The sequence below is a fragment of the Planococcus citri genome, chromosome 2 (assembly GCF_950023065.1).
Source record: "Planococcus citri chromosome 2, ihPlaCitr1.1, whole genome shotgun sequence".
Classification (NCBI taxonomy): domain Eukaryota; kingdom Metazoa; phylum Arthropoda; class Insecta; order Hemiptera; family Pseudococcidae; genus Planococcus; species Planococcus citri.
This window is the reverse complement of record NC_088678.1, coordinates 80,944,544-80,970,582: the sequence shown is the minus strand read 5'-3', so window position 1 is coordinate 80,970,582 and position 26,039 is coordinate 80,944,544. Positions and strand designations below refer to the sequence as shown.

Below are 26,039 nucleotides of genomic sequence, written 5' to 3'. Positions count from 1 at the left end.
GTACAGAAAGAAAAGTTGAATACTTTTGAATCTGCGAAGTCCTGCCCCAGTCCATCTGTTTCCATTCGCATGTATTATGTAACTTTGCTTCGGAAATGGTTTCATGACTCTGACTTCCTAACCCCAAAACTCTGGCCTACTGAAAAGCTGGCGGAAAGGTCGTAATACGGCTAATTTGCCGTCTCTAAATCGTGTGTTCCGAAGGCGAGTGCGAAAAACACTTCAAATGTGGGGTACTTCTACTTCCTAATGTGTGTTAGAGCTCGTAAGTCCGACAACCTCGTAAATGGAAGCCATTCGGTGTGCGTAAGACCATTTTCTTCGCTTGGCCAAATATCACCCAAATAAAATATTTTACTGCCCAGGGCGCGGTGGTCATTCCTTCTCCCCTCGACTGTAGTAAAGAAGTTCGCTCACACATTGCTAATAAAGTCACGCCATAAAATTCTATTACGAAACCCCCTCGGATTAGAATTGCACATCTCGAACGAATGAAATTTCGTCGTAGCTTTTTGTGGTGCACGGTTACATATGTTTATGTGCTACGTTTTGAGTAAGTATATTTTGATGCGATAGAACTTTTCTGCGAAAAAGTTGTACCCTTTTGCTAATTGAAATACCAATATCGAAACATGCGTAAGTCTAGAGTGAGTAGAGCTAGAGGCAGTTGGAAGAGGAGGGTACCTGTTTCGTGGAAACTAATAGAAAGAAATTTTCAATTATTATCACGTAACACCAGGCGTAAATTTGTGCCGTATTTTTACGACTGGTCGAAGGCTTTTCATATAAACAGCGGCCATGTTTTTTTATGTAGTAATCGCGATAAATATGGCGGGAAAAATCTAATTACCATATTGGTGTGTGTATTTTAACGACATACCTATGTTATATCGAACGAGTCATGTAGCCTCGTATTGTGCTCTTTGGAAATATGTGGTATCAATTGCTTAGGTACCGAACTGTGTACCTTAAGAATAGGCTACCTACACAGTGTGTTCATTTTGTCTTCAGAGGTACTTTTAATTTTTGGATTTGTCACCTTATGAGCCCTTTGAAGAATTGAAGTTGTCAAAATGACCAATGTTGTGACTCTTGGACTCTCTGATTGCAAATTCATCGTGACCTGCAAATTTATCATACCTTCGTAGGTCTTCATTCACTTGTCGTATCATTTGAAATGGAGGGGAAAAAGAAGTGTCTGTCTGTATGATGCCTCCAGCTGGAGTGAGATACTGATTATACTATGGCTGTTTATGGAAACACGATCCATGGCCTACGGAAGGTGGCCATTTTTCTCGCTAACGAAACTCGATTTGAATTTTCCATTTTGTCTTTCGAGTGTTTGATTACTTACCTGTGTGCTATTGTATATACTATTCGTACGTCTTGTACGTAGTCATTCGCACCGGTACGGCTTCTTCATTCATGTTTTACACGACGACGATGACGACGCTCGACTCACGCACACATTTGGCAACGAGATTGTCTAATACACGCTTATAAAGTCGAGTCTGTTGGCCAGGTTACCACTGCACCGTGCACGCCGCCTTCTACCTCCTTATGGCTAATTAACGAGTAAAAATTTTTACTTCTTCACTTTGGAAGAGTTTGTTCTAGTATACTTGACAGTGACCTTGCTGCGCGTCTGCCAAGTTGCTTCTCTGTAGAACGTGGTTACTCTTTCCAGCTGCCTTTATGTACTTTTTTTTTTTAACGACAACCACCGTGTACTTCCTCTCTGTCTTTATCGCTGTATATGTACGAGTAGATAATGCGTGCATTTTTTTCCTCTCTCTATTCTCGGAGGCATGGTACATCGCCGAAAACTTGACAAACCGGGCTATATAACGATAATAATTTGAAAATTGTGGGAAAATAGAACGGCGATGGATGGATCAATGATCGTTAATGAAGTACGCTGTGAATCTTACGTATCTCTACCGTGCATGTGTAGCCTATTTCAATTTCCAGATTATCTTAGTCGATATGTACGAAAATCGAATCGGTTTCTCGAGAGATCCGGTGTTGATCGTTGATGGGTTCGGGCTGATGAGAACAGTTTGGTCGCCCGCATCATGGTGATTTTTTTTGCGATAATGCACGTTTATTGCTCTCGATTCAAGAGCAGCTGATGGTGCTACTGTAGATGAGAGTTGTGCTAAAATGGACTATTAGGAGGAGAGTTTTTTCTTGTGGTGTAGATGTACTAGAAGAATATGCTTGAGGAAAATCCGAGTGACTTGTGTGTTTGTTGATAAATTTTGTGGACTTGGGACTGTGTGATGATGATGAATCTTGTGCTACCTTTTCAGCAGTGGGTCGAAGTATCAGATAACAAGTTACAGTGTTTCTTTTTTTCCCCAATGTTTGTTGTGACGATAGTGTATCTCTGACTAATGACTGTTGGATGTAGACTATCGTATCCTAATCTCAATGATAACCACACTAATTGTAATTTTTTCGTTTTCTTATCAAACATGCATTTTTTATAACTGAAATCTTGGAATAATTGAATGGTTCATTTCATTTAATGACAGTTAGACTAATCTCTATGTTATTGCCAAGAAAATATCACTATATTCAACGTTTCGATTCATCAATTTGTGTTGTGATAATAATTTGTAATGATCTAATGATATTTGGTATCATCTGTGATGTTCCTTTGTTCTTTTGTTGAGAAAAGTTCACCTCGGCTCAGAGTTAACAAAGTGATAGCATCTACAAATATTTTCTCGTTGAATGGTTTATTGTCTCAAACTGAACTTTCGTGCATTTGTTTGACTTCCCAGAAGAAAATGATTGGATTTAATCTGATCAGTTCAGATCTAGACAGATTTCATTTGATCTGATCTGATCTATGATCTTCTTCTTTGTGCCGTTTTACCCCTGAGAGGGTGTCAATTCGTGACTATGATGCAATGGCCACCGTTTCTGTGACTCGATACACCAGCTTCCTCCAACTATCTCTGTTTTGGGCGTTCCTAACTCTGCTGGGATGCTGGGAAGCTGCATACAATGGCCTTCCAGATGAGTCTGTCCATCTTGTGGGAGATCATCCACACCCTCTCGTTCCCTCTACTTTGCCTTGAATGAACAGGGACTCCATCACATCTACTCTTGTGACATGCCCGAAGTATTTGAGGATTCGGCTGAGTACCACTGCTGACAACCTCTTCTGGACACACCTCTTCTGGCCAGCAATTTCCTTTAGAACGGACGCATTAGTCCTCTTCTCCATCCGTGAGATCCGAAGCATCCTCCTCCAGCACCACATCTCAAGCACATCAATTTCTCTTCTGTCTCGCTCGTGTCATGTCCAGAGCTGTGGGACCAAATCAATTTTGGGATTGGATTTCAGTTTTGAAATTTTTTCATTTCGGGATTGGATTGGATTGGATTGGATTGGATTGGATTGGATTGGATTGGATTGGATTGGATTGGATTGGATTGGATTACTTAGTTTCAGAATTCATTCTTCTAAATTTTTATTTTGGCTTTGGCCTTTTGGGATTCGTTTTAGGATTGAAAAAATTGTTTCGGTTTCAGGATTTCCATTTTAACTAATTTTAAACACAAATTGACTAATGGACCCTGCAAGGGTTTGAAAAATGGGAGGTTTTGACATGAAAAATCCAATGGTGTAATTAGTTCAACATTTTAAATGCATATTTTGCTTAATTCGTCGAGTAATTTTTATTATTATCTGTATGATTGACAATAAATGATGTAAAATGGCCATTTATCAAAATAAAATCTCGGGAAAAAGGCAAAAATTGAAATCCCGATCAGTTTCAGGATTGTTTTGGGTTCAAAATTATATTGGTTCTGGGATTTTTTCGGTTTTGGGATCAAGAAAAATAACGATTTCAGTTTTAGGATTGGATTTGAATGTGGATTTAAACGGTTTCAGTTTTGGGATCGTTTCAGTCCATCGACTTTTTAAATATGGACTGCTAGCGGTATATAAGCCAATGGTCTTGAACATAGTTCATCAGTTAGTCGAGGTTTGGCTTCTGCGCATGTCAAAATCTGAAAAATGACGTCGCACCAGGTGTCAATGTTATACCTCCTGCACCTCCATTTAACTGTACCTGGGTGGTATAACGTGACTACAGAGCTGGCGCATGTGCAGATTGCAACCCTCAACTTACTAAGTTCAAGACAATAGCAGTATGTTAAGCTTATGGGCCGCTAGCAGTCCAAATCTAAAAAGTCAATGTTCAAGTCCCACAGCTCTGGTCATGTCCAGGTTTCTGATGCATAGAGAAAAACTAAAAAAACTAGAGCATTTATAAGCTTTATCTTCAGAATCTTGCACACTGCTGCATCTGACCATATCCTCTTTGGGCAAGAAAGGTGCTTCGTGGAGTCTTATCTTGTCTTCACTACCACCTTTGTTATCAACAATGGATCCTAGGTACACAAATTGATTCACCACTTTGATTCCCTCAATTTCCTGGGTTTCAGGAAAGTTGTTCTCAGGCTGATTCACAATCATGATTTTCATCTTCGCTTTATTTATCAGCAGGCCATATTTTGCGCTAACCTCTTCCAGACATTTCAGAAAACTGGTCATATTTTCGACAAGTGAGGCGATGAGGGTTGTGTCATCAGCGTAGCAAAGATTTGACATTAGTATACCTCCGATTGATTCTCTTCCATGCCACTCGCCTGAGCCATCGTCATTGGCGCTTTCTGCTACAATTAGTGGCAGCATCTCACCAATTAATGTATTCTCCACATAGATTAAACAGGAGGGGGAAGAATGCAGCCTTGTCGTACTCCTCTCTCTGGGTGGAATTTCTCCAGATCACTGTAAATGCTCGATGGTTTTCTTTAGGGGGGGGGAGGTTTTTTTGAAATTTGCCATTTACAAGAACAACTTTCAGTTTGATCATCAACAGCACCACATTACAAATGCATGTATGATCTTCAATTGTCCCATTTGTGGAATCTTCACCATTATCATCAAATTCAATGCAGATAATCATCTTTGGACCAGCCATTGCCGATTCCAACCATAAGATAGGTTTCAGTTTCTGATAAGCCCTCCAGAGCCTTGCTCGAAAAAGAGACTGTATGTGTGTTCTCTTACAATCAATAATATGCTCCTGACTTCTCATTCGCCGCAAAAAGTGAACATAACACCAAAGAAGGTGACTTACCATGTGTATGTGCACTATATGGGATACGAGATCGGATAAAATACTAGTTAGCTGGCAGTGGGCACGTTCCTTAATAGTATATGTACACGAAGAGTACACAGACGACATATTTTTGTGCATTCGATGTTGCGCAGAAGTACAATATGTACATAGGCGACATGGAACTGGATAGATGGCTGAGTGAGAGTGAGTACGAGAAATAGATGGATGGAGACGAAAACGCAGAGATGGTTGGAAAAAGAGTGAGATCCGCTGAGGTATTCGTCGTGGTAGCCTTGAACGTGCCCCGAATATACAACGACAACATTTTATCTATTTGGTTGTTGTGCAGCTTGGTACACACGACACACATGCCACTATTACGACGATTACGATACTGATGATGGCGATGATGATGATGTTGATGATGAAGATAATGATGAGGAGGTACATATTACGACGACGACGACGACGATGGTGATGGAGTATGCCAAGGTTTAAGAAACAGCACTCGGTGTACTATGCATGTGATAATAGGTTCCTTCCTATCAATTTTTTTCTTCATGATGGGTATTCTAATACGAGCTCGTGAAACGATGAAAAAAAAATTTGATCCTAGCGGAAGAAGGGCGGATGACTCGAGAATATTTTCACACGTACGAATGAATTGGGAGAGTTGTTTTTGTTCGACTTGTTCGTTCACCAATTTGCTTAAGTCGTCACTGCCAGTCAATGAATAGTGCAGGCTGAGGCAGGCAGGTAGGTTATCCTGTGACCAATGCTGCCGATGTCGATGCTGCTACCACTTCGTCTTGGAGGTAAAAATAGTATACTTCGGACGTGATAACCTTGTCACGGATGTTATTGTTATTGCGTCGTTGTCTTGTGTGATAGTAGTACTGCGCGCGATCTCTAGATATTGTTGAAAATTGTTCATCAAAGGACTAGTCTAGGCTGGGCTAAGGCTCGTAAGTCGTATATAAATATAGAGTAACGCGAAAAGAAGCCGCGACGATCCGAAATTGATATGCGGACACGCGGCGCGACTGCTTACTTGGTCGTCTTTTTACTACTCTAGAGAAAGGGAATTCCTCTTCTGGCGGTGGGTTTTTCTTTTTCTTCTTCTTCTGCTCCATCTTTCTTCTTCGAGATGTATTGTTCTCGACGCGAGAATGTACTGTAATGACCTAGACCCGAATATGAATAGGTGCCTGCTCTCTCAAAATACTCGTGCATTCGAAAAGCGAGCAGCCAAGTTCTTGACTGGAGAACTCGTTCTCTCTGCAGCTATACGAGGAGGTGCTGCCTGCTTCGATGTTGTAATTGGAGGAATCTTACGCGGCGATGAATTTTGTGTGGAATATAGTGATGGAAGTTATTGGAAATTGGAGTTGAAAGTTTCGATATGTTTTCCATCAATGGAAGACACTCATGATTGTGTGAGTTGCTGCTGTAAGAGTGAAGGAAGATGAAGAAGGCTATTGTAGTCATCGACGCCGCTGCATAAAGAACGGATACCGCCATCATCATCACCGAAGTCGTCGTCATTGCCTTCAGATATAGGACACGAAGGAAGCTCTGCTGGCTCTCGAGTTGCTACGCATGCTTACAATGTACATACGAGTAGAGTAGACGCCGTATTATGAGTTTACATTTTTGTTACTCAAGGTGCGAAGTATATTTACCAACGTTGAAATGATATTCGTACCCTATACTCGATGATATCGATGCATTGTGTGAGTGTTTTTATCGAAAATATACGTACAATATTGTTTGGATTGTCAAAGTACGTCGAGCGGTTTTTTCCTCTGTTTGGTTTCGTAGGTCGACGCCGCCTGCGCCTGTCTCGTCTACATTGATGGAAATATACTGCTATGGGGCTTAAACGACGATGATGAGTTTTATAAGAAGAAAGGAGATTATTGAAAGGGTGTGTTAAATGGTGTCCTTTCTGGCCTACGACACTAGAAACAGGTATACTAATTTACATACAGGGTGTTCCGGAAATCTTCTGCCAATATTCAACTGTACGTTGTACTCGAGGAGACGAACAAAAAACAGTATTGTAACTGGTTGCCTCTGTTAAAAATTGAAGGGGCAAATGAAATTTGAAATTTGAAAATTTATTTTTCAGAATCTGGGACACAACAAATTTGGAAATTTTGAGTTTGCTTTTTCAATTTTGAAAGTGAACAGTTTGTCGTAACAATATTTTTTGTTCGTTCACTCGAGTACTATGAGTTATGGGACATCATTTGAATGATTCAAACATTTTCTTATTTTTGATGTTTTTTTTTCAAAATTGATCGGTTTTTTGAGTACATACATGAAATGCAGATGATTGAACGTATGAAGGGCTGCAAATTTTGAGAATTGTCCATGTTATCCACGATTTTCTTTCAATTTTTGTACCTTCCTGCAGAAAATTGAGTTCGTCTACGGTACAACGCTACTGCTCAGCATTATGTATGTATGCCTCGTGTTTGAAATACATACGTATTACGTACAGTCCATCCCGGTTTGATTGTTATAGAACGCCACACAGCAGCGTTGGAACGAAATTGAATAATTACCGTGGAATGTCTCGGTTGGAATCTTCAATTACCGTTTAATTATTCGTAATTTATTCGATTACGTCTAATCTGTCGGGTTGAAACGGGTTATATTTGACCGGAATACGTCATCTGGCAAATATCACAGATTCCTTCGGGTATTGGTTACATATTTAGCTGCTGCGTCATGTCGTCGCCTCGTCTAAAGACCAGAGAAGGAGAGTAGGAGGAGAAAAATGTGCGAACGAGTAGTACATACTCGTATGTATTTACGAATTCATTCGTATTTATGGAATGTGTGTACAATGTATTGTAGTATTTAGAAGAAGAGAAGGTGTGTGTAAAACGTGTGCACGATGCTGGGTCCAGGGTGTGCTACACATACATGTGTGTATGTAAACATTCATTAAAAACACATTGCTGCTCGATTCCTCCTGATTATTGACGAGCTATTGCTATTTATTGGGGAACGTGCCGCGCGATGGCGGCGGCGTGCTTTCAATATTATGGGTTGTATGTACTTAATCGAGTAATGGTATGGTACGTCTTGCCAAAATTACGACGAGCGAAGTATGTGAGATGGCGACGAAAATGACGCTTCTGATGGCGTCAATGTTTATTTACCAGTTTTACAAACGTGTGTGCAAGGGCGTCTCTTTGAGACTTCCAAAACGAGTGTTGAGATTACTGACGTTTTTGTTGTTCTGAAAGTCTTCCGGATCCGGATGTCGTCCTGTGGTATGCTCAGTTGAAGTAGCTAGAGTTCAGTTTTGCAAAAACGAAAGTGATCTTTCCAGTAGTTTTGGGAAATGTAGTTAAAAGTCAGGCTAGCCTCGTTTTTTTTGCCACAGATTGCAAAGTTGAAAAATGTTTTTTTTTTCATCAGAAATTTGAAAAATGAACTGTTTTGTGAAGAAGTTAAAAAATCAATCAATCAATCAATCAATCACTTTTATTTTCGACTTTCTTTATTTAAAAGTTGAAAAATCGACTTTTTTGATCCATACTCGTAAGTAAATTAAAAATCGACTGCTTTATCAAAAAGTTGAAAAATTGACTTTTTTGATCAAAAAATTGAAAAATTGACTTTTTTTGATCCATAATTACAAATCGACTGCTTTATCAAAATGTTGAAAACCTGACTTTTTTGATCAAAAAATTGAAAAATTGACTTTCTTGATCATTAAATTGAAAAATCGACTGCTTCATCAAAAAGTTGAAAAATCGACTTTTTTGATCAAAAAACTAAAAAATCAACTTTTTTGATCAAGAAATTGAAAAATCGACTTTCTTGATCGAAAACTTAAAAAATCAACTTTCTTCATTTAAAAGTTGAAAAATCGACTTTTTTAAATCAAAAAATTGAAAAATTGACTTTTTTGATCAAAAAATTGAAAAATCAACTTTTTTGATCAAAAAATTGAAAAATCAACTTTTTTGATCAAAAAATTGACAAATCAACTTTTTTGATCGAAAAATTAAAAAATCAACTTTCTTCATTTAAAAGTTGAAAAATTGACTTTTTTGATCAAGAAATTGAAAAATCGACTTTTTGATCAAAAAATTAAAAATCGACTGCTTTATCAAAAAATTTAAAAATCGACTTTTTTGATCAAGAAATTGAAAAATCGACTTTTTTGATCGAAAAATTGAAAAATCAACTTTATTCTTCATTTAAAAGTTGAAAAATCGACTTTTTTCAATCAAAAAATTTAAAAATCAACTTTTTTTATTCAAAATCAACTGCTTTATCAAAAAAGTTGAAAAATTGACTTTTTTGATCAAAAAATTGAAAAAGTGGCTTTTTTGATCAAAAAATTGAAGGGTTTAATTCCAAGTCGGCCTAAGTCCATTTTTATCATTTTTGAGTTAGCAGCGCCATCTGCTGGTACAGGTCGGTTAACACCTTTATCACCTTGTCCCAACACCTGGCGTTACTTTTTTCGCTCAGGAGCGCTGTTTTGCCGGCTCGAAAAAACAGCTGATTATTCCAAAGTGGCCTAAATCCATTTTTTACGAGTATTTGTATACAAGTGCAGTTGTGCCGGTTTTTTTTTCAAGTTTTTCAACGATTTTCGAGAGACGAAATTTGAAGGTGCTTCGAATGAAATTGTTTCAGAAATGTATTAAATTAATGATTCGTGAATTTTTTTTTGAAAAAACGCGTTTTTCAGCTCTTTTTCGAAATTTTTAACATCAGATAATTCCAAAAGGGCCTAAGTCCACTTTTTCTGACTGTTTGACGCGCTCTGGAGCTGAAAATACGCAAAATTAAAAAAATACCAATACGGTACTTTAAAGCAGAAAGATCAAGCTTCACAGCCATATAATCACATCATTTATTATTGAAGCGGAAGGGCGAGAAAAACACTTATTTGTGTTTTTCTCGAAACGGAAAAAATGGACTTAGGCCGACTTGGAATTAAACCCTTCAATTGAAAAATTGGCTTTTTTGATCAAAAAATTGAAAAATCAACTTTCTTCATTTAAAAGTTGAAAAATTGACTTTTTTGATCAAGAAATTGAAAAATCGACTTTATTTTTCATTTAAAAGTTGAAAAATTGACTTTTTTCAATCAAAAAATTTAGAAATCAACTGCTTTATCAAAAAAGTTGAAAAATTGACTTTTTTCAATCAAAAAATTGAAAAATCAACCTTTTTGATCAAAAAATTGAAAAATCAACTTTTTTGATCAAGAAATTGAAAAATTGACTTTTTTGTTCAAAAAATTGAAAAATCGACTTTTTTGATCAAGAAATTGAAAAATCGACTTTTTTGATCGAAAAATTAAAAAATAAACGTTCTTCATTTAAAAGTTGAAAAATCAACTTTTTTGATCAAAAAATTGAAACATCGACTTTTTTGATCAAAAAATTGAAAATCGACTTTCTTGATCAAGAAATTGAAAAATCGACTTTCTTTATCAAAAAGTTGAAAAATTAACTTTTTTGCAAAAATTGCGAAAGAGTGCCAGTTTTTGGCAACAGTTGCTTGAAAGCCTGCTTTATTTTATTGAAATTAGACAAACTCTATCGAGTTGTATTTTTAAATTTTAATGAACTTGGACGTTCTGTTTTTTTTTTTTGGTAATTTTTTTTTCTGCATTAAAATGTTTTGTCACATTTTTGGTTACTTTTTCGTTACTTCTTCGAACTTTTTTATGAAAAAAAAAGTAAGAACGAGCCCTGCATTCTTTTTTTGAAAATTTTGAATGAAATACTTCATTCTTACGTAAATGTTCAAGTTCTGATTTATGTAGTTTTTTTTTGAGAATTTGACTGATTATCTTACGATTTTTGAGTAGTTTGTTGATGAAATGTTACCAATAATTCGTCAATTATTCAACTGATAAACCGATATAAATCTACCGATTCCTGTTCAAAGAATAAAATTATCCATCGTTCAGCTCGCTCGTAACGTTCTAAAAATTCGCGTATTAGAAATGGCTACGAATTTTTTTCCGACCACTAAATTCTTTCCCACTTAACATTATTATTGTATCAGCACTTTATGTAGTATGATAACAAGCCTGCTTTGCTATGTACTATGTACAAATATAGATACTCTGCGTTATATGTAAGTTTATACGTATAGACGATTACATTAGCACATCGTTGAGCTTCTCTACGGCGTATTAAACATTATGTCCGTTTACAAGCACGTAATGTTGTAAAATCGCTTAGCAGCCTTATCTCGCTTTCGCTGGTTAATGCCTCTCGCATAAATGGTCAATAGACGTATTTAAAATAGTGTATCGTTACTGCCATTACGTACTCTAAAAAAAGAAAAAATGACTCGCGTGCTCGTGAATTTTTAACAATCATAATCTAGCCAAAGCACCAACCAATCCAGGATCATATTATCGTTTAATGCTTCTCGCTGTGTCGTCGTATCGAATGATGAATTACTGCGTCGTCGTCGTTGTGATCGTATCAGGAGGGGCCCTCCTCAACTCTGAGGGGAGATCTCCTCCTGTTTCTGCATCACGTATCTCAAGTCTTTGGTGATTTGACCACTCGTGACGGATACCTCCGTCTACTATCCTGTATTTATGGTTACTTAGGCGAATGACGAATTAAATGGATATACTTATTTAACGTTAGGTGTGTGTGTTTGTGATGGCAATTACAATCTAAGAATTTACAGACGACTTTGCAGATCACGATGATGAAGGCAATGCGAGGCGCATTCCTTAACAATTAGCATTATAATAATGTTGCGTAGCTATAGCGTGTTCGCAAAGTCTTCCTCGTCGCTCGTCTCCCTGCCTCCTCTCTATGGCGATTCGTTAATGAATTTCGTACGCGTTTATCATACTTCTTTTATGTATATCTGCGTCTCTGTCTCTCATTGGCATGTGTGTCTCACTTTTTTTTGGCTTGAGTAATACTAGCTGAGCTACTGATCGCCGAGTTGGTGGCGAGTTATATGAGTGTGTTTTGTAATACGACGCCAGTAACGTCGAATTTTACTTATTCGAAGCAGGCCTCGCTAGACGCCATTGCTGTCGATTACATTACTTACACGACTTGTAAATTCATTCGGAAGAATTGTATTTTCTGTTTTAATGCCGCTGTTATTGTTGTCTTAACGCCATCGCCGCTCTTCATGAGAACATAGGTATCATTATCGTAACTATAATTTTTTCGACAATCGCGCATTCTTTTGTTTGGCCGAGATTATCTGTTGGCAATTGAAACGAAATATGGAAGAAGAGATATGGTATATTACACGAGCTATATGTAATGTGCCGTGGTATTACCAAAGCTCGAAATTATGTGAACTAAATCATCATTGTTAACCTTGAGAATGGTGTGATTAAGATTTAAGAGATCGTGTAAATCTCCCAACATGTCAATTGGACTGTTTTTATGATAATTTCAGCCGATAGGTGTTTCTTTATACGAAGAGATTGCTGTGTAATGATTGAAAATTATAGATGATGGGTTGTTAGTCATTTTTAGAATTCTGTAGTGATTGCAGTTTTTCTACTAATTAACTCTGGTTTTGAGGTTTTTGAAGAAAAACATGGATTTTTAAAAAATTCTGTGATCAGCTTTGTCTTGGATTTTATCTAGGTGCTCTGCTGTTCTACTTCAGAGAATTGAATTTTTGCCAAAATTATTACAAAAAAAAAGTGATGTTTTCCCTTTAAAATGCCAAAAAGTCTTTTTCGGGTCGAAATTGACAAAACATTGTTGTGTTTTTTTCCAAAAATTACCTCGAAGGAAGTTCTGCTGTTTGTTCATAATTTGCCAAATTCTCCATTTTTTGCCAAAATTGTCTGAAAATACGTCTTTTTTGTCAAATTGTCCGGAAGTGCTATTTTCTGCACTAAAATTGTCGAAAAATCCGCATTTTTGCCAAAAATTTTCACAAGTCCTTGTTTTTTTCACGAAGAAACTTATTAGAAATTCGTGTTTCTTACCAATTTTTCAAAATTACCATAAAATTCAGCTTTCTTGTCAAAATTCTCAAAACTAGGTCTTGTGCTTTTTGACACAATTGCCAGTGCCTGAAAACTTCTACTTTTTCTGCCAAAATTGTCAAAAAGGTCCGAATTTTTGCCAAAAATATTCAAAAGTGCTTGTTTTTTTTTCAAAATTGCAATTATGTTCTTATTTTTTGCGAAAATTGCGAAAAGTTCTTGTTTTTACTCGGGGAATTGTCAAAATGCCTCAAAGTTCTATTTTTTGCAAAAATTGCCGAAAAGTCCTGTTTTTTCCAAAATAAAAAATTGTCAAAAAGTATTTGTAGGTACCTACTTTTTTGCTAAAACTGTCTAAAAATTATATTTTCTGTGCTAGAATTGTTGAAATGTTCTTAATATTTTTTTTTGCCAAAATTGCCTGGAAGCCCTATTTTTTGTGTTGAAATAATTTTTCAAATTGAAATTTGTCAAAAAATATTTGTATCTACTTTTCTGCTGAAAATCATTTTTTCTGTAAGTACTAGAATTGTTGAAACCTCCATATTTTTTTTTCAAAATTGCCTGGAAGCCCTTTTTTTGTGGTAAAATCACCCAATAGTCCAAATTTTCGCCAAAAATTGAAAGTTTTGCTCTATTCTTATGTGAATTCTGAAGATTATGAGGAGTTGCCACTTCTCTGTCAAAATTGCTGGTAAGTGGAAACCCTATTTTCTGCGCTAAAATTGTCAAAAAGTCTGAATTTTTGTTAAAAATGTCAGAAATTTTTGTTTTTTTTTCTTTTCAAAATTGTGATACGTTTCCAACAAAAATTGCATGAAAGTTTTATAAAAATCTTCTGTTTTTTGACAAGAAAATTCTTGTCTACGTTTGCTACAAAGTTCTAATTTTTGTTGTTAGAAACTCCCTTGTTTTTCGGCAAAAAGTAAGTATTGCCTAGAAGTTCTATTTTTTGTTTCAAAATTGCTGAAAAGTTCAATTCTTTGTCAAAAATTGCCAGAAAATCGCAGCTTCATCTTGCCAAACTGGCAATAAGATGGTCCTACTTTTCTCCACTTTTTTCAATTGAAGAGCTCTATTCCAAAGTGGGTTAAGTCAAATTTTTAAAAAATTGAGTTAGCACCGCCATCCAATAGTTCAGAGAGGTACTTACAAAACATAGGTATCAGAACTTTCATACCTACCTCATATCAGTGTTGCCAGCCCTTTAAAAATTCACATTTTTCCAAAGTGGGTTAAGTCAAATTACTTTTGGTTTCCAAAATGGGTTAAGTCAACACTGCGTGAGATTCAGCTAATTCGGATTCAACCCTCATTGATGTGCAATACGTCGAATAATACATTTTCGAGGTCGTAGAATTCGAATCTGCACTTATTTTTTTTGTAGGGGTGGGGGGTGAGGCGTGGGGAGCGGGAAAATTTGAAATGTTGCTTATATTATCGTGTAATATATCGATTAATATGTTTTCGAGGTCGTAGAGTTCGAATATGGAGTTATTTTTTTGGTAGGGGTGGGGGGTGAGGCGCGGGGAGGAAGGAATTTCAAATTTTGCTTATATTATTGTGTAATATGTCGATTGATATGTTTTCGAGGTCGTAGAATTCGAATCTGCACTTACTTTTTTTGTAGGGGTAGGGGGTGAGGCGTGGGGAGTAAGAAAATTTCAAATTTTGCTTATATTATTGTGTAATATATCGATTAATATGTTTTCGAGGTCGTAGCGTTCGAATATGGAGTTATTTTTCTGGTAGGGATTAAAAGTGAGGCGTGGAGAGGTGAATTTTGCTCATTGTGTCGTTTAATATGCCGTTTGTCATGTTTTTGAGGTTTTTTTCATTGTTGATTTGAAAAAATCATTTTATAACTCAAATAATGTATTTCAATTAAAATTGAATCGAGTATATCATGTTTCGATCTTAAAATTGCGATAGGTATATCCGCTATTCTGAAGAAAATTGATGTATTTTTGTTAGAAAAAGGAACCTGCAAAGCAATGGGGCAATTTCGGGCAAAAAATCGCTAAAACATAATATACACTACTTCTAAATACACATCACTATGCAGAAGAGAACACACGATATTGCGCGATTATATGAGTTTTGTTCCAAAATGTGTTCTGATTTTGTGTAAAAAACTGCAAACTTTAAAAATCAGTGGTATAAGAAAACATCAAAAAGTAAATTTGGAATTTTTCACTCCCCCACGCCTCACCCCTCACCCCTACAAACAAAATAAGTGCAGATTCAAGTTCTACGACTTCGAAAACATATCAATCGACATATTACACAATAATATAAGCAAAATTTGAAATTCCTTCCTCCCCGCGCCTCACCCCTCACCCCTACCAAAAAAATAACTCCATATTCGAACTCTACGACCTCGAAAACATATTAATCGATATATTACACGATAATATAAGCAACATTTCAAATTTTCCCGCTCCCCACGCCTCACCCCCCCACCCCTACAAAAAAAATAAGTGCAGATTCGAATTCTACGACCTCGAAAATGTATTATTCGACGTATCACATCAATGAGGGTTGAAACCGAATTATCGCCGTTTTTGGGGGTATGTGGCCCACTGTGCGGCGATTCTTATTTCCAAAGTGGGTTAAGTCATTGATGTTTCAACTTCATATTTGACAGTCCAAAGTTGTGAAAGGAAGACTTGACCAATTTCAGAAGAAAAAAACACGAAATGTGCAGTTTGTAGGGTTCAAAACGGCGGATTTCATTCTTACGGCGATTCTTATTTCCAAAGTGGGTTAAGTCATTGATGTTTCAACTTCATATTGGACAGTCTAAAGTTGTGAAAGGAAGACTTAACCAATTTCAGAAGAAAAAAACACGAAATGTGCAGTTTGTACGGTTCAAAACGGCAGATTCCATTCTTACGGCGATTCTTATTTCCAAAGTGGGTTAAGTCATTGATTTTTCAACTTCAGTGGTGCAAAATGGTCGAAAAAATAACTTTTTCTACGATCGATTTTTTTTGTCCAAAGAGAGGAAGGATGTATCAACCTTCTACAATTGGTGCCACTTCAGGAACAGAACAAATTCTACATCAAAAATTTCAAATGCGTTTTATGAAAAATGAAAAAATTTGACTTAACCCACTTTGGAATAGAGCTCTTCAATTCAACTTTGAATCTTCTTTTCTCAAGATTTTGATTTTTTTTTTACTTTTTGTTCCCAGTTTTCTTTGAAAAAAAAAAAGTTAGAAATAATTTTTATTTAACCTCCTCCCCCCTCCAGTGAAATATTCGAACACATTCTCTTCCAATTTGTCCTGTTTATGTTGTCCATGTTCGTTCGTAAACGATTCGTTCGTCAAAGATGACGATCGCACACTTCAGCAATCAGCATCCAGTGAGCATTTTCGTTCAATTGATGAAAGAAACTAGACCATTTTCTCGATAATCGCCGTTTTCTTACCTACTTTCCAAATAGTACGTAGTTTGGCTGCGGTAAATTTTCATATCGTTTATAATGTATAATGAGGTCATCGTCGTAGAGCAGCGTAGCGAGTTGCTGGACGTTGGTTTGCGTTTTCGTTTGTCATTCTCGTAGAATAATTTACGCGATGATACGTACATCTGTGCGAAGTATGCTATAAATAAATAGCGGTCGTTACTCGTTAGGTACTGTTGGAACTGCCCACGAACCGGTGACAAGGCAGCGTATGATACGATATGGTAGTTCAACGAGTGGGAGATGAAAATCGTGATACGCATCTTCATGCGGACGACGCGTTAAATAGGTTTTGGTTTTTGCGAGCGTGAGGTGACAACTCTCGGTTGAGAGTACCCTTTGGCTTTGGAGAATTGGAGAGTAGAGTATGCTATAGTGAGATACAGCATTACAGCGATGGCATCAGCATCCTCCTGCAGCTGCATGCTGCATGCTATACGGTCGTACTTACTACGTACGTACGCATATCATGTCATGTAGGTAACTTGCCTCACGTCGCTGCCACTTGGATGCGGTGCATTTCTCTATAAATCATCGATAAACCGGTCTTCGGTGGAGATATGGCGGCGCGGTTACGTTTGATGATATACGAGGCTGAAGTACGCCGAGATGAGAGAATTAGCGCGCAATTACGACGGCGACGTTGCTGTAAAAAAATAAAATGAAAAAAAATGAAGTGAAATGAGAAGAAGGTTTGTAATGAAAACTGATCGCAGATATACTCGTGGCTGAAAGTCTCCAGGATTTGTAGCTTATTTTTATTTCTGACTCAAGAAGATTTTCAAAAATGGACTTTCATATCGATGTAGATCAGTTCGATGGTATTCTAGATCATCTTTCATCAGAATTGATTTTCTCAAGTGCAGCAAGAATCGCTACGAATGAAGGAACTCGACGATCGTGAACACGAGTAAATTGTGTAACCACGATAAGAAAGAATTTCTCGCATAAATGAGATTCTAATTACTTTTTCGGTAGCCCCCCCTCCCTCCTCATCTTGTGTTTTTTTACCGCAGCTAAACAGATACGTGTGTAAAGATTTTTTTTTCTAATAAATTACGTGATCGCTTCTCTCGCGTGCCATCATCATCTCGTGTAGTACGTGTAACAGATTAACTCTCGGCAGAACAGAGATGAGCGCTGGAGAGGAACTGCAGAGTGGAGACAGAGAGGCAACTGCTGATCTCGACTCTTGTGCACCGATATCGATATTGGGAGTGTCACGATATAGTATACTATTTACTCGTACAATGTCCACATCACGAACGGATTATCTCCTAATTGGAAAACAAGGTGTATTCCAATCTGCATGCAGCGTAGGATAGGCTCGGTTTATGTATTACTATAAGGTGGATTCTCAAGCAGCGGAAAATGGAGTTTTAGCTCGTATCCGGCTAACTACATACGCGAATACCTACACCATGGTACAAATGAGTACGTCGAGTACAATGTTCAATGTTCAACTCGAGAGTCAGATTGCTGTTTTGTAGGGTGTTGTCGAGTATTCATTCGAGGTGATATCTCAAGTTGACAGCGTCTCTCCTATAACCGCCTACGCGAATTCACTCACTGACTGGCTGACTGATTGACTAACTTACCTATATTTATACTGATTCGACTTCGGTGCTTGGGCGATTTCGCACCTTATATTTTTCGTCGTCGAAGTCGAAATTGGCGTTGGTTGTTTACTCATCGTCGTCGTCGTCGTGTTTTTCAATTATACTTACTCGCGTTTTGACAACGCACGTGATGGCTCGAAAATTTTATCGTATTGTTGCGGTATGCCATAATAATATTTCGAAGGACGCCGAATTCATGTAGCATGTACTGAGACATACCTGTTTTTGACGCGTGTCATCCGTGTTGAACTGCGAATTCGGCGAAAATGAGATCATCGAGAGTGGTTTACATAGATTGCAATTATGCCAGTCAACGTTTGAGGAATTGAAATGCTTCAAATTTTGATAAAAAATATCTTGGCGTGTTCTGTATAAACATTAAATATTGGTCAAATTCAAGATGGAAGTTTACTCACAAGGGAGGTGAATTGCCTGAAAATTTTTTTGAAGTGGGTATAGCAAGTTCGAAAGGGCGAAAATACATCACTAGACAATATTGTTATATTCCTCAAGTTTTAATTAAGTAGATAAAATTTGAAAATTCAAGTTTTCAAATAATTTGATAAATTTAAGATAGAAATTTACAAAATTTTGGATAAAAAAAGTAATAAAACCTAATTTTATGAAAATCTAAATTTATGGTTAAATTTGGAAAATATTTAAATCATTATTTACACAAAATACAAAAATTTGAAATTAAGTTTAGGCGAAGTAAGGAAAAATAAACTAAAAATAAATAAATAAATAAATAAAACTCCAAAGGGAGACTTCCCGATTGTCGAATAAATTGAACTAGTAAAATATAGGCTACAGGTAATCTCTAGTGCTGTAAATGGTTTCGCAAACCAAAAATCGAAATTGTCAAATGATCTGGTGAAAAATTATAAAATGCGCAATAAAAAACGTTCATTGACTCGAGAGTAGAAATAATTGACCAATAAATTGATTCGCAAATAAATTCAATAAATCTCAAAAAAAAAAAAAAAAAAACAATACTTGAAAATTAGTGAACAAAATAAATGAACTGTAAACTAGATAATGACAAAATTCAGTAACGAACTTTCAAAAATACAAAGTAGGTAGTTGAGAAACGAACTGTAAAACAGAACTTGAAGTATCTATTTTAAAGATCCGAAAACAACTGAGGATTTGTAAACTCACCCTAATTGTATTTATAACAAAATTTGGTTTGTTTTGAGAGGGAGGGCTTTGGCATTGGGCAAATCAGTAAGACAATTTGATCTAAATTTATTTTGGGAAAGGATCAAAAAGGATGCGCAATTTCGAAATGCAGGTGACATTTATGACATTGTAAAATTTCGATTTGGAGGGTGTGTGCACGTGACAAATGAAAAAGGGTTACAATTCTGAATAATCAGTAAGTGATAAAGGAAGTTGAAAATGTCAGGTCAATGTTTTGAATGTACATACTTGTGGTTAATTTTAAAGGGGTTTAAAAAGTACTTGAGGAGCTTGGTTACAAAGTTAGACAAACGCCACAGGGTTGATTTTGAGAAAATCTATGTTTTTTGTTACAAAAATATACAGCATTGTAAAGGCGGGGGACATTTGACAAATTGTAGTGATGATACTGAGTAACAAAAATACAAAAAATATCCTTCCACCATCACCCCCCCCCCCCCCCCCCACTAATAAAAAGAACCTGAAAATGCACTTGTCTGATTTTGAAACCAAGATGAAGATAATTTGAAATTGAAGCTGTCTAGATCAGTTAGGTTTTGATATGTATAGGATTTTTAACCCTCTTTCCGTTTCTGAGGTCCCTTAGTTTCAAAATAGCACATAAAAGGTCAAAAAACGCGATCAAAGTTTTGCCTTAGTTTCAAACACAGACATGTGAACATTATCTTAGTTTCAAAATGAGACATATCCTATCATCTTAGTTGGATATGTCTGTTTTTGAAACTTGAGACAATTTGCACATGTCTGTGTTTGAAACTAAGGCAAAACTTTGAGCGCGTTCTTTACCCTTTTACGTACTATATTGAAAATAACGGACCTCGGCAATGAAAAGAGCGTTAAAAATCCTATAAGAATCAATATGTAACTCGATTTTTGTGGAAGTGGCGTTTGTCTAACTTTGTAACCAACCTCCTCACTTAGAGCTCATTAGCTCTTGTACAAATTGTTATAAGTGTCAACATTTTATTATGAGAAATATTAACGTTATTCAAATTTCGGTTTTTTTTGACATATTTTATGAGCACCGAATTATCTTGTGAATCGGGGGTGGCTGTGGGAATCAGAGAGCCCACAGCTATAAATTTTTACTGTTTATTAATTGACTCGAGAATCGTGGGTAAGTGTTTGATTTTAAATTTACAACGCTTAATGAGTTTTGAAAGCGTGAGTAAATATTTTGATTTTAGAGTTTTAATTGAATTAGGGGATGAATGAGTTGAACCTATTAGTGACACGGTTAAAGTTAGTGGATGAAAATACTGATGAAATCTAGCCAGAATATTACAATATTTCAGGTGCTGAAATGTATTTTTTGATTTTTGGCGAATTATTGAAAAAATCAAATTTGGGCCCAAAATGAGGAAAAATGAAAATTTTACCAAATTGACCCAGAAAGCTGAGATATGATGTGTACCCTATTTTTGACCTTCGGAATCTGTTGGAAACTGTTTCAAACTGTTTTGAATGGTTTTGGAGCCTCCTGCAGATTTTTTGAATATTAAAATTTCCAAAAGTTCACTTTCTCTTCCAAAAAAAACTTTTTTCATAATTTATTGGGGGGGGGGGGGGGATTTGCAAGTTGAAAATTTTTTTAGAGCTACCCGACAGTGTTTGATTTCAATTTTGAAAAAATCTGATGACAGGGGCATTTCACCATTTTTGACTCCAGAATACTCTTGTGGGAATTTTAATTTTCAAAAAGCTCGTTCAATCGATTTGGGTGGGGAGGGTGGTCTGAACTACACCAAGTATAAATTTCAGCTTTCTAGGTCAATTTGATGGGTAAAATTGAGATTTTGACCAATTTGGGCCCAAATTTCAGTTTCAAAAATTCACCAAAAATCATAAAATGCACTTCAGCATCTGAAATTTTGATTGATGGAGTATTTTTGCATGCTCTATTGATTTAGCTTTGTCCAGTTCAAAAAAAATTTTCTGCCAGTTGAGATGCCGTCCTTATTGGAAATGAAATTGGTAGCCCATGACAGGTTTGGAACCATTGTTTCTAGTCCAGTAACTTTAGCATTGAATAGTGAATCTCTAGGTGGCAAGCTGATTTTTGGTATGCTGGTCCATTTTGATGTCCTGAAAACGAATCCGAGGAGTCCCCAACTGTCCGAGGTGAGCTTTCCCCCAAATTGTGGATCTTAGCCCCCCAAAATATGGTTTTGGCCAATATATCGAAAAATATCGACTCTAGCGCAAAAATGATTGACGAATGTTGTTCTACGTTAAATTTCCGATCTATTGATATATCAATTGTTTTTCTCCCCCCCAAGGGGGGTGGAACTACAACCATTCAAAAAAGGGGGTTTCCTGAAAAATACATAAAGGATATAGGCGCCTGAGGGGGGTGAAATGGTCCCCGAAAGCGTTCGAGTTGATATCAGCATGGAAGGTGGGTCCCATCGAGAAACTTCCGCGTGAAAAATTTCAGATCGGCACCACCTCCCCTTTTTGGGGAACCCCCCTTTTCTGTAATTTCAATACCAATTTTCTCAGCCCCATTTCAACCGATTTTGAAAATTTTTCAGTATGTTATGTATATTCATAGTAGGTATCCCCACAAAAATTTTCAACCCCCTCCCCTCATATTTACTCCTCAAAATAGCGTTTTTCAACTTATTTCAAATAGTATAAATTGAGGGGGCTATGTGCTGTGGAGAGGGCTAGATGAGTGTAGCAAAAAATCTGACGTCATATTCGTGCTCAGCGGTATCGAATCATAAGAAAACGACACCCTACTCATTAATACTTAGTTATTTTCCCCGAAATTTCCATTTTACCCCAACCCTCCCCAAGGCACATTTTCACACCATTTTGAGGGGTAAATATGAGGGGAGGGGGTTGAAAATTTTTGTGGGGATACCTACTATGAATATACATAACATACTGAAAAATTTTCAAAATCGATTGAAATGGGGCTGAGAAAATTGGTATTGAAATTACAGAAAAGGGGGGTTCCCCAAAAAGGGGAGGCGGTGCCGATCTGAAATTTTTCACGCGGAAGTTTCTCGATGGGACCCACCTTCCATGCTGATATCAACTCGAACGCTTTCGGGGACTATTTCACCCCCCTCAGGCGCCTATATCCTTTATGTATTTTTCAGGAAACCCCCCTTTTTTGAATGGTTGTAGTTCCACCCCCCTTGGGGGGGGGAAAACAATTGATATATCAATAGATCGGAAATTTAACGTAGAACAACATTCTTCAATCATTTTTGCGCTAGAGTCGATATTTTTCGATATATTGGCCAAAACCCTATTTTGGGGGGCTAAGATCCACAATTTGGGGGAAAGCTCACCTCGGACAGTTGGGGACTCCTCGGATTCGTTTTCAGGACATCAAAATGGACCAGTATACCAAAAATCAGCTTGCCGCCTAGAGATTCACTATAGCCCCTATTTTTTTGCTAAAGTTACTGGACTATTCCTCGAGAAGAGAAGAAAAATTTAGAAAATTTATTCGAAGAAATCTTATCATGTTTCATTTTGCTGTTCCTCTTCTGTGAACCCTCCTATACTGTCACAAAAATTATGCAGTATTAGATTTGGCGCTTTCCAAACCCCCCCCCCCCCCCCACCCCACCACACTTCTTTCACTAAATTTCAAATTTTTAGAAAGTATTTTAAGATAGTTTCTGGGAATACTCGTGAGTTTGTCTCGAAGTTGGCTTTAGATTATATTTTAATGAAGCTCATCACCTCTCCCCTGCACCCCCTCCTCCTCAATTGAGACTTCGAAGATCTTACTGTTAGTCATCGTGGAGAAAATAAGTATGTTTTTACCACGTGGTGGCCTTGATTGGTGTGAGCGAGTATAGGCAACCATTTGTAAATATTTGCCAAATGTTTTCCTGCACAATGGCTACTACCTAAGTTGATGAGTTGAGGGGAGGGGTCCGGGGCAATATTTCACACCAAAGTGAGACATTTAATCGCTGAATACGGTCGTCATCGTGTTCTCCGTAAATACAACATATTTCGTCTTTGAAATAATTATTAAGACACATTACGTGCGTTTCGGTGAGTGGGTGAGGCGAACACCAGACCACATCGTCGGGTGAATTGTTGTGACGAACAGAATTCACGGATTGTTGATAATGCAATCGTGTTATGCTCCAGAGTCGAGTCGATCGAAATCGAAAATAAAACATAATAAACGGAAAGCGATACAGTATTTTTACAGCGTAAAAAAAAAGTATTGATACGAGCTGCTTATATGTAGGTTGTACTTGGTTGGGTGCTGTGAGAGCGATAAGATATCGGAATACCTGTGTTACTCTCCTCTGTACAGGTAACACGCAGCTGCAGTAGTCACATTCTCTCAACGATCTGCAATTGCTTCGAATGATCGGTTTAGGACAGACTTATCTGAGATGAAATTTAAAAAAAAATATTACGTCGATTAGTTACGAGTTGAAGGAAAAAATACAATCGTGTGTATAAAAATAATTGAACTTTGTACCTCATTTCTGGGAAGTGGGAAGGAGAAGGAAAGAGAGGTGGATATTAGGAACGATAATACACGATTAATTAGCGGCGTAAATCATTCCATACATATATACTGTTGAGAAACTATTCTTATTAATACATACATACTTATACTCGTGTTCTATTAATGTTGATTTTTTTTCTCTTCAATGTGCCATGTTGGTAGTACTGTGCGGTATTTAATGTATAATATTTTTCTATTCGTCTTGTGTTTCAGATTGTACTTGTAGAGAACGAACGCGAGTGCCGTGGACGTGACACGTGATTGTAACGAGAATCTAATAAGTGTGCATCGGTGCGCGGTGTTATTGTTGTTGTTATTTTTGTTGTTTTCCATTCGCGAAGTGATCAATCCGGCACGAGATGGGTGCTAGACAGAGTAAGCGCTCGGTAGATATTTCGGGTACGCCGAAAAAAGGCGGCGAACTCGAAAACGGCGCTGTTACCACCAACGTCGAAGAGAAATTGGAAAAAATCCCCGAAGCCGATTCAGCCGCAGCCGCCAAAGTAAACGCCAACGGATCCACCACCACCACATCGACCGTTACAGCCGAACAGCAGGTTTGCATATTAAATGTTTATGTACTATACTGGAATTTGAGGGGGAGGGGGGTTCACCTCGTGGATCTCGTACCCTAAACGTATGTAGAAATTTTGTGGAGTTGAACGTGGAAATTTTTTTAAAAATTTTGTTCTTCCAAATATCTGGCGTCTATGACAGTGATAATGTTCTTATCAGTTATCAGTGCCAAGTCCGAGATGACGTGATTTAGATTATCAAAATTGTTTTTGTATCACTTTCGACGATGATATCACCTCCCACGACGATGCTACAATATTTGATCGTTTATTGTCACATTATCATAGGAAGGAAAAATTGACTGATTAGATTTCTGAAAACGTTGTACTTATGTATTTTAGTGGATTTTTCACTTTTATTCGTTTGATAAGGAATACGAAAGCAGGGAAAGAGAAGAGGTCATGTAATCGATGTAGATAACGATGCGTTCTAACGAGTGAAATATAAGATGATTGAAACGAATAATTGCATGATTGTGCCATCGACCAACTGATATCATGCATAGCAAAACTAATTCGTGTCCTTATTTCCTCCTCTCTTCTCTTCTCCCCTCAATTGTTTTTTTCTTGACATAAAATTGACTTCATGATCGAAGCTGGAAAATTTGAATTTGAGAAATAGATCGAAGCATGAAGAAAGTTGAACGAGGTATCACCTAATTGCCAATTTCAAGAGGGAGTTCTGGTTTTTGTCCCTTTTTTGCAGCATTTGAAATTTTGGATCAATAGAAATAAAAAAAACTTTTAAAAGGCAAAATTGATATTTTTTCTGATACCAGTCTGTAATTTTTCACCCACCGCCCCCTCCCCTTCCACTACAAAAAAACTTCAATTTTTATCTTGTCAATATGACTGATTTGCGCGAAATTGAATGAAAAAGCTCGAAAAAATGAAAATAAATTGTACAACTCGCAGTCAAGTACCCGAATCTGAAAAAAGATGTGGCGGAGAAATAGTCTAAGGGGGGGGGGGGGTGTTACAATTTTGAAGGCTCCATTAGGTGCATTCGTTTCTTCTTCTTCTTCTCGTGTCCGGGACATTCGGATCACTTCAAATTCTCCCCTTCCATCTCTGCACCAGGTCTTCTGTGCGATTGTTCATTTCTCCCCACAGCTCCTCTCTGGTGTATGCAGTGCCTGTGCCACATACGAGGAGGTGATTGTCAGTCTGTATTTGTCCACAATCCGCACACTTCACATCATCCTGAATACCCCATCTGGTAAGGTTGACTGCTGTCCAGGCGCATCCGGCTCGGATCCAGTTCAGAGTGAGCCACTCTATATATGGCAGTTTGTGTCCATTTGCCAGGTTCTCGTTACATGTGGTCTTTTCCAGATCCGACCATCTTTTCTCTCTATCTTCTGCTGGATCCACTTTCATCACATGGGTCTCCTTCATAAAGCTCCTCCTGGACTTCAGCCTTGGGGTCACCTCCTTCTGGTTGAACATAACGTGGTGGGGGTCTTGTTCTTTTTTTGTTCTCTCTACATCCGCTACCATACACTGTCTTATCCCAGGGGGTGCAATGCCACATATTCTTGGTAGGT

General features: G+C 37.3%; 1 protein-coding gene across 2 annotated transcripts in view; it reads left to right on the top strand.

The window, feature by feature from the left end:
- Positions 1-26,039, top strand: part of Akap200 (A kinase anchor protein 200) — a 130,561-nt gene that overhangs the window by 33,041 nt on the left and 71,481 nt on the right. For both annotated transcript variants that reach the window (XM_065353454.1, XM_065353453.1), the window contains exon 2: positions 24,131-24,474. In XM_065353454.1, coding sequence (XP_065209526.1) covers positions 24,277-24,474 — 198 coding nt within the window. In that variant the 5' untranslated portion in view covers positions 24,131-24,276. The remainder of the gene's footprint in view (positions 1-24,130; positions 24,475-26,039) is intronic.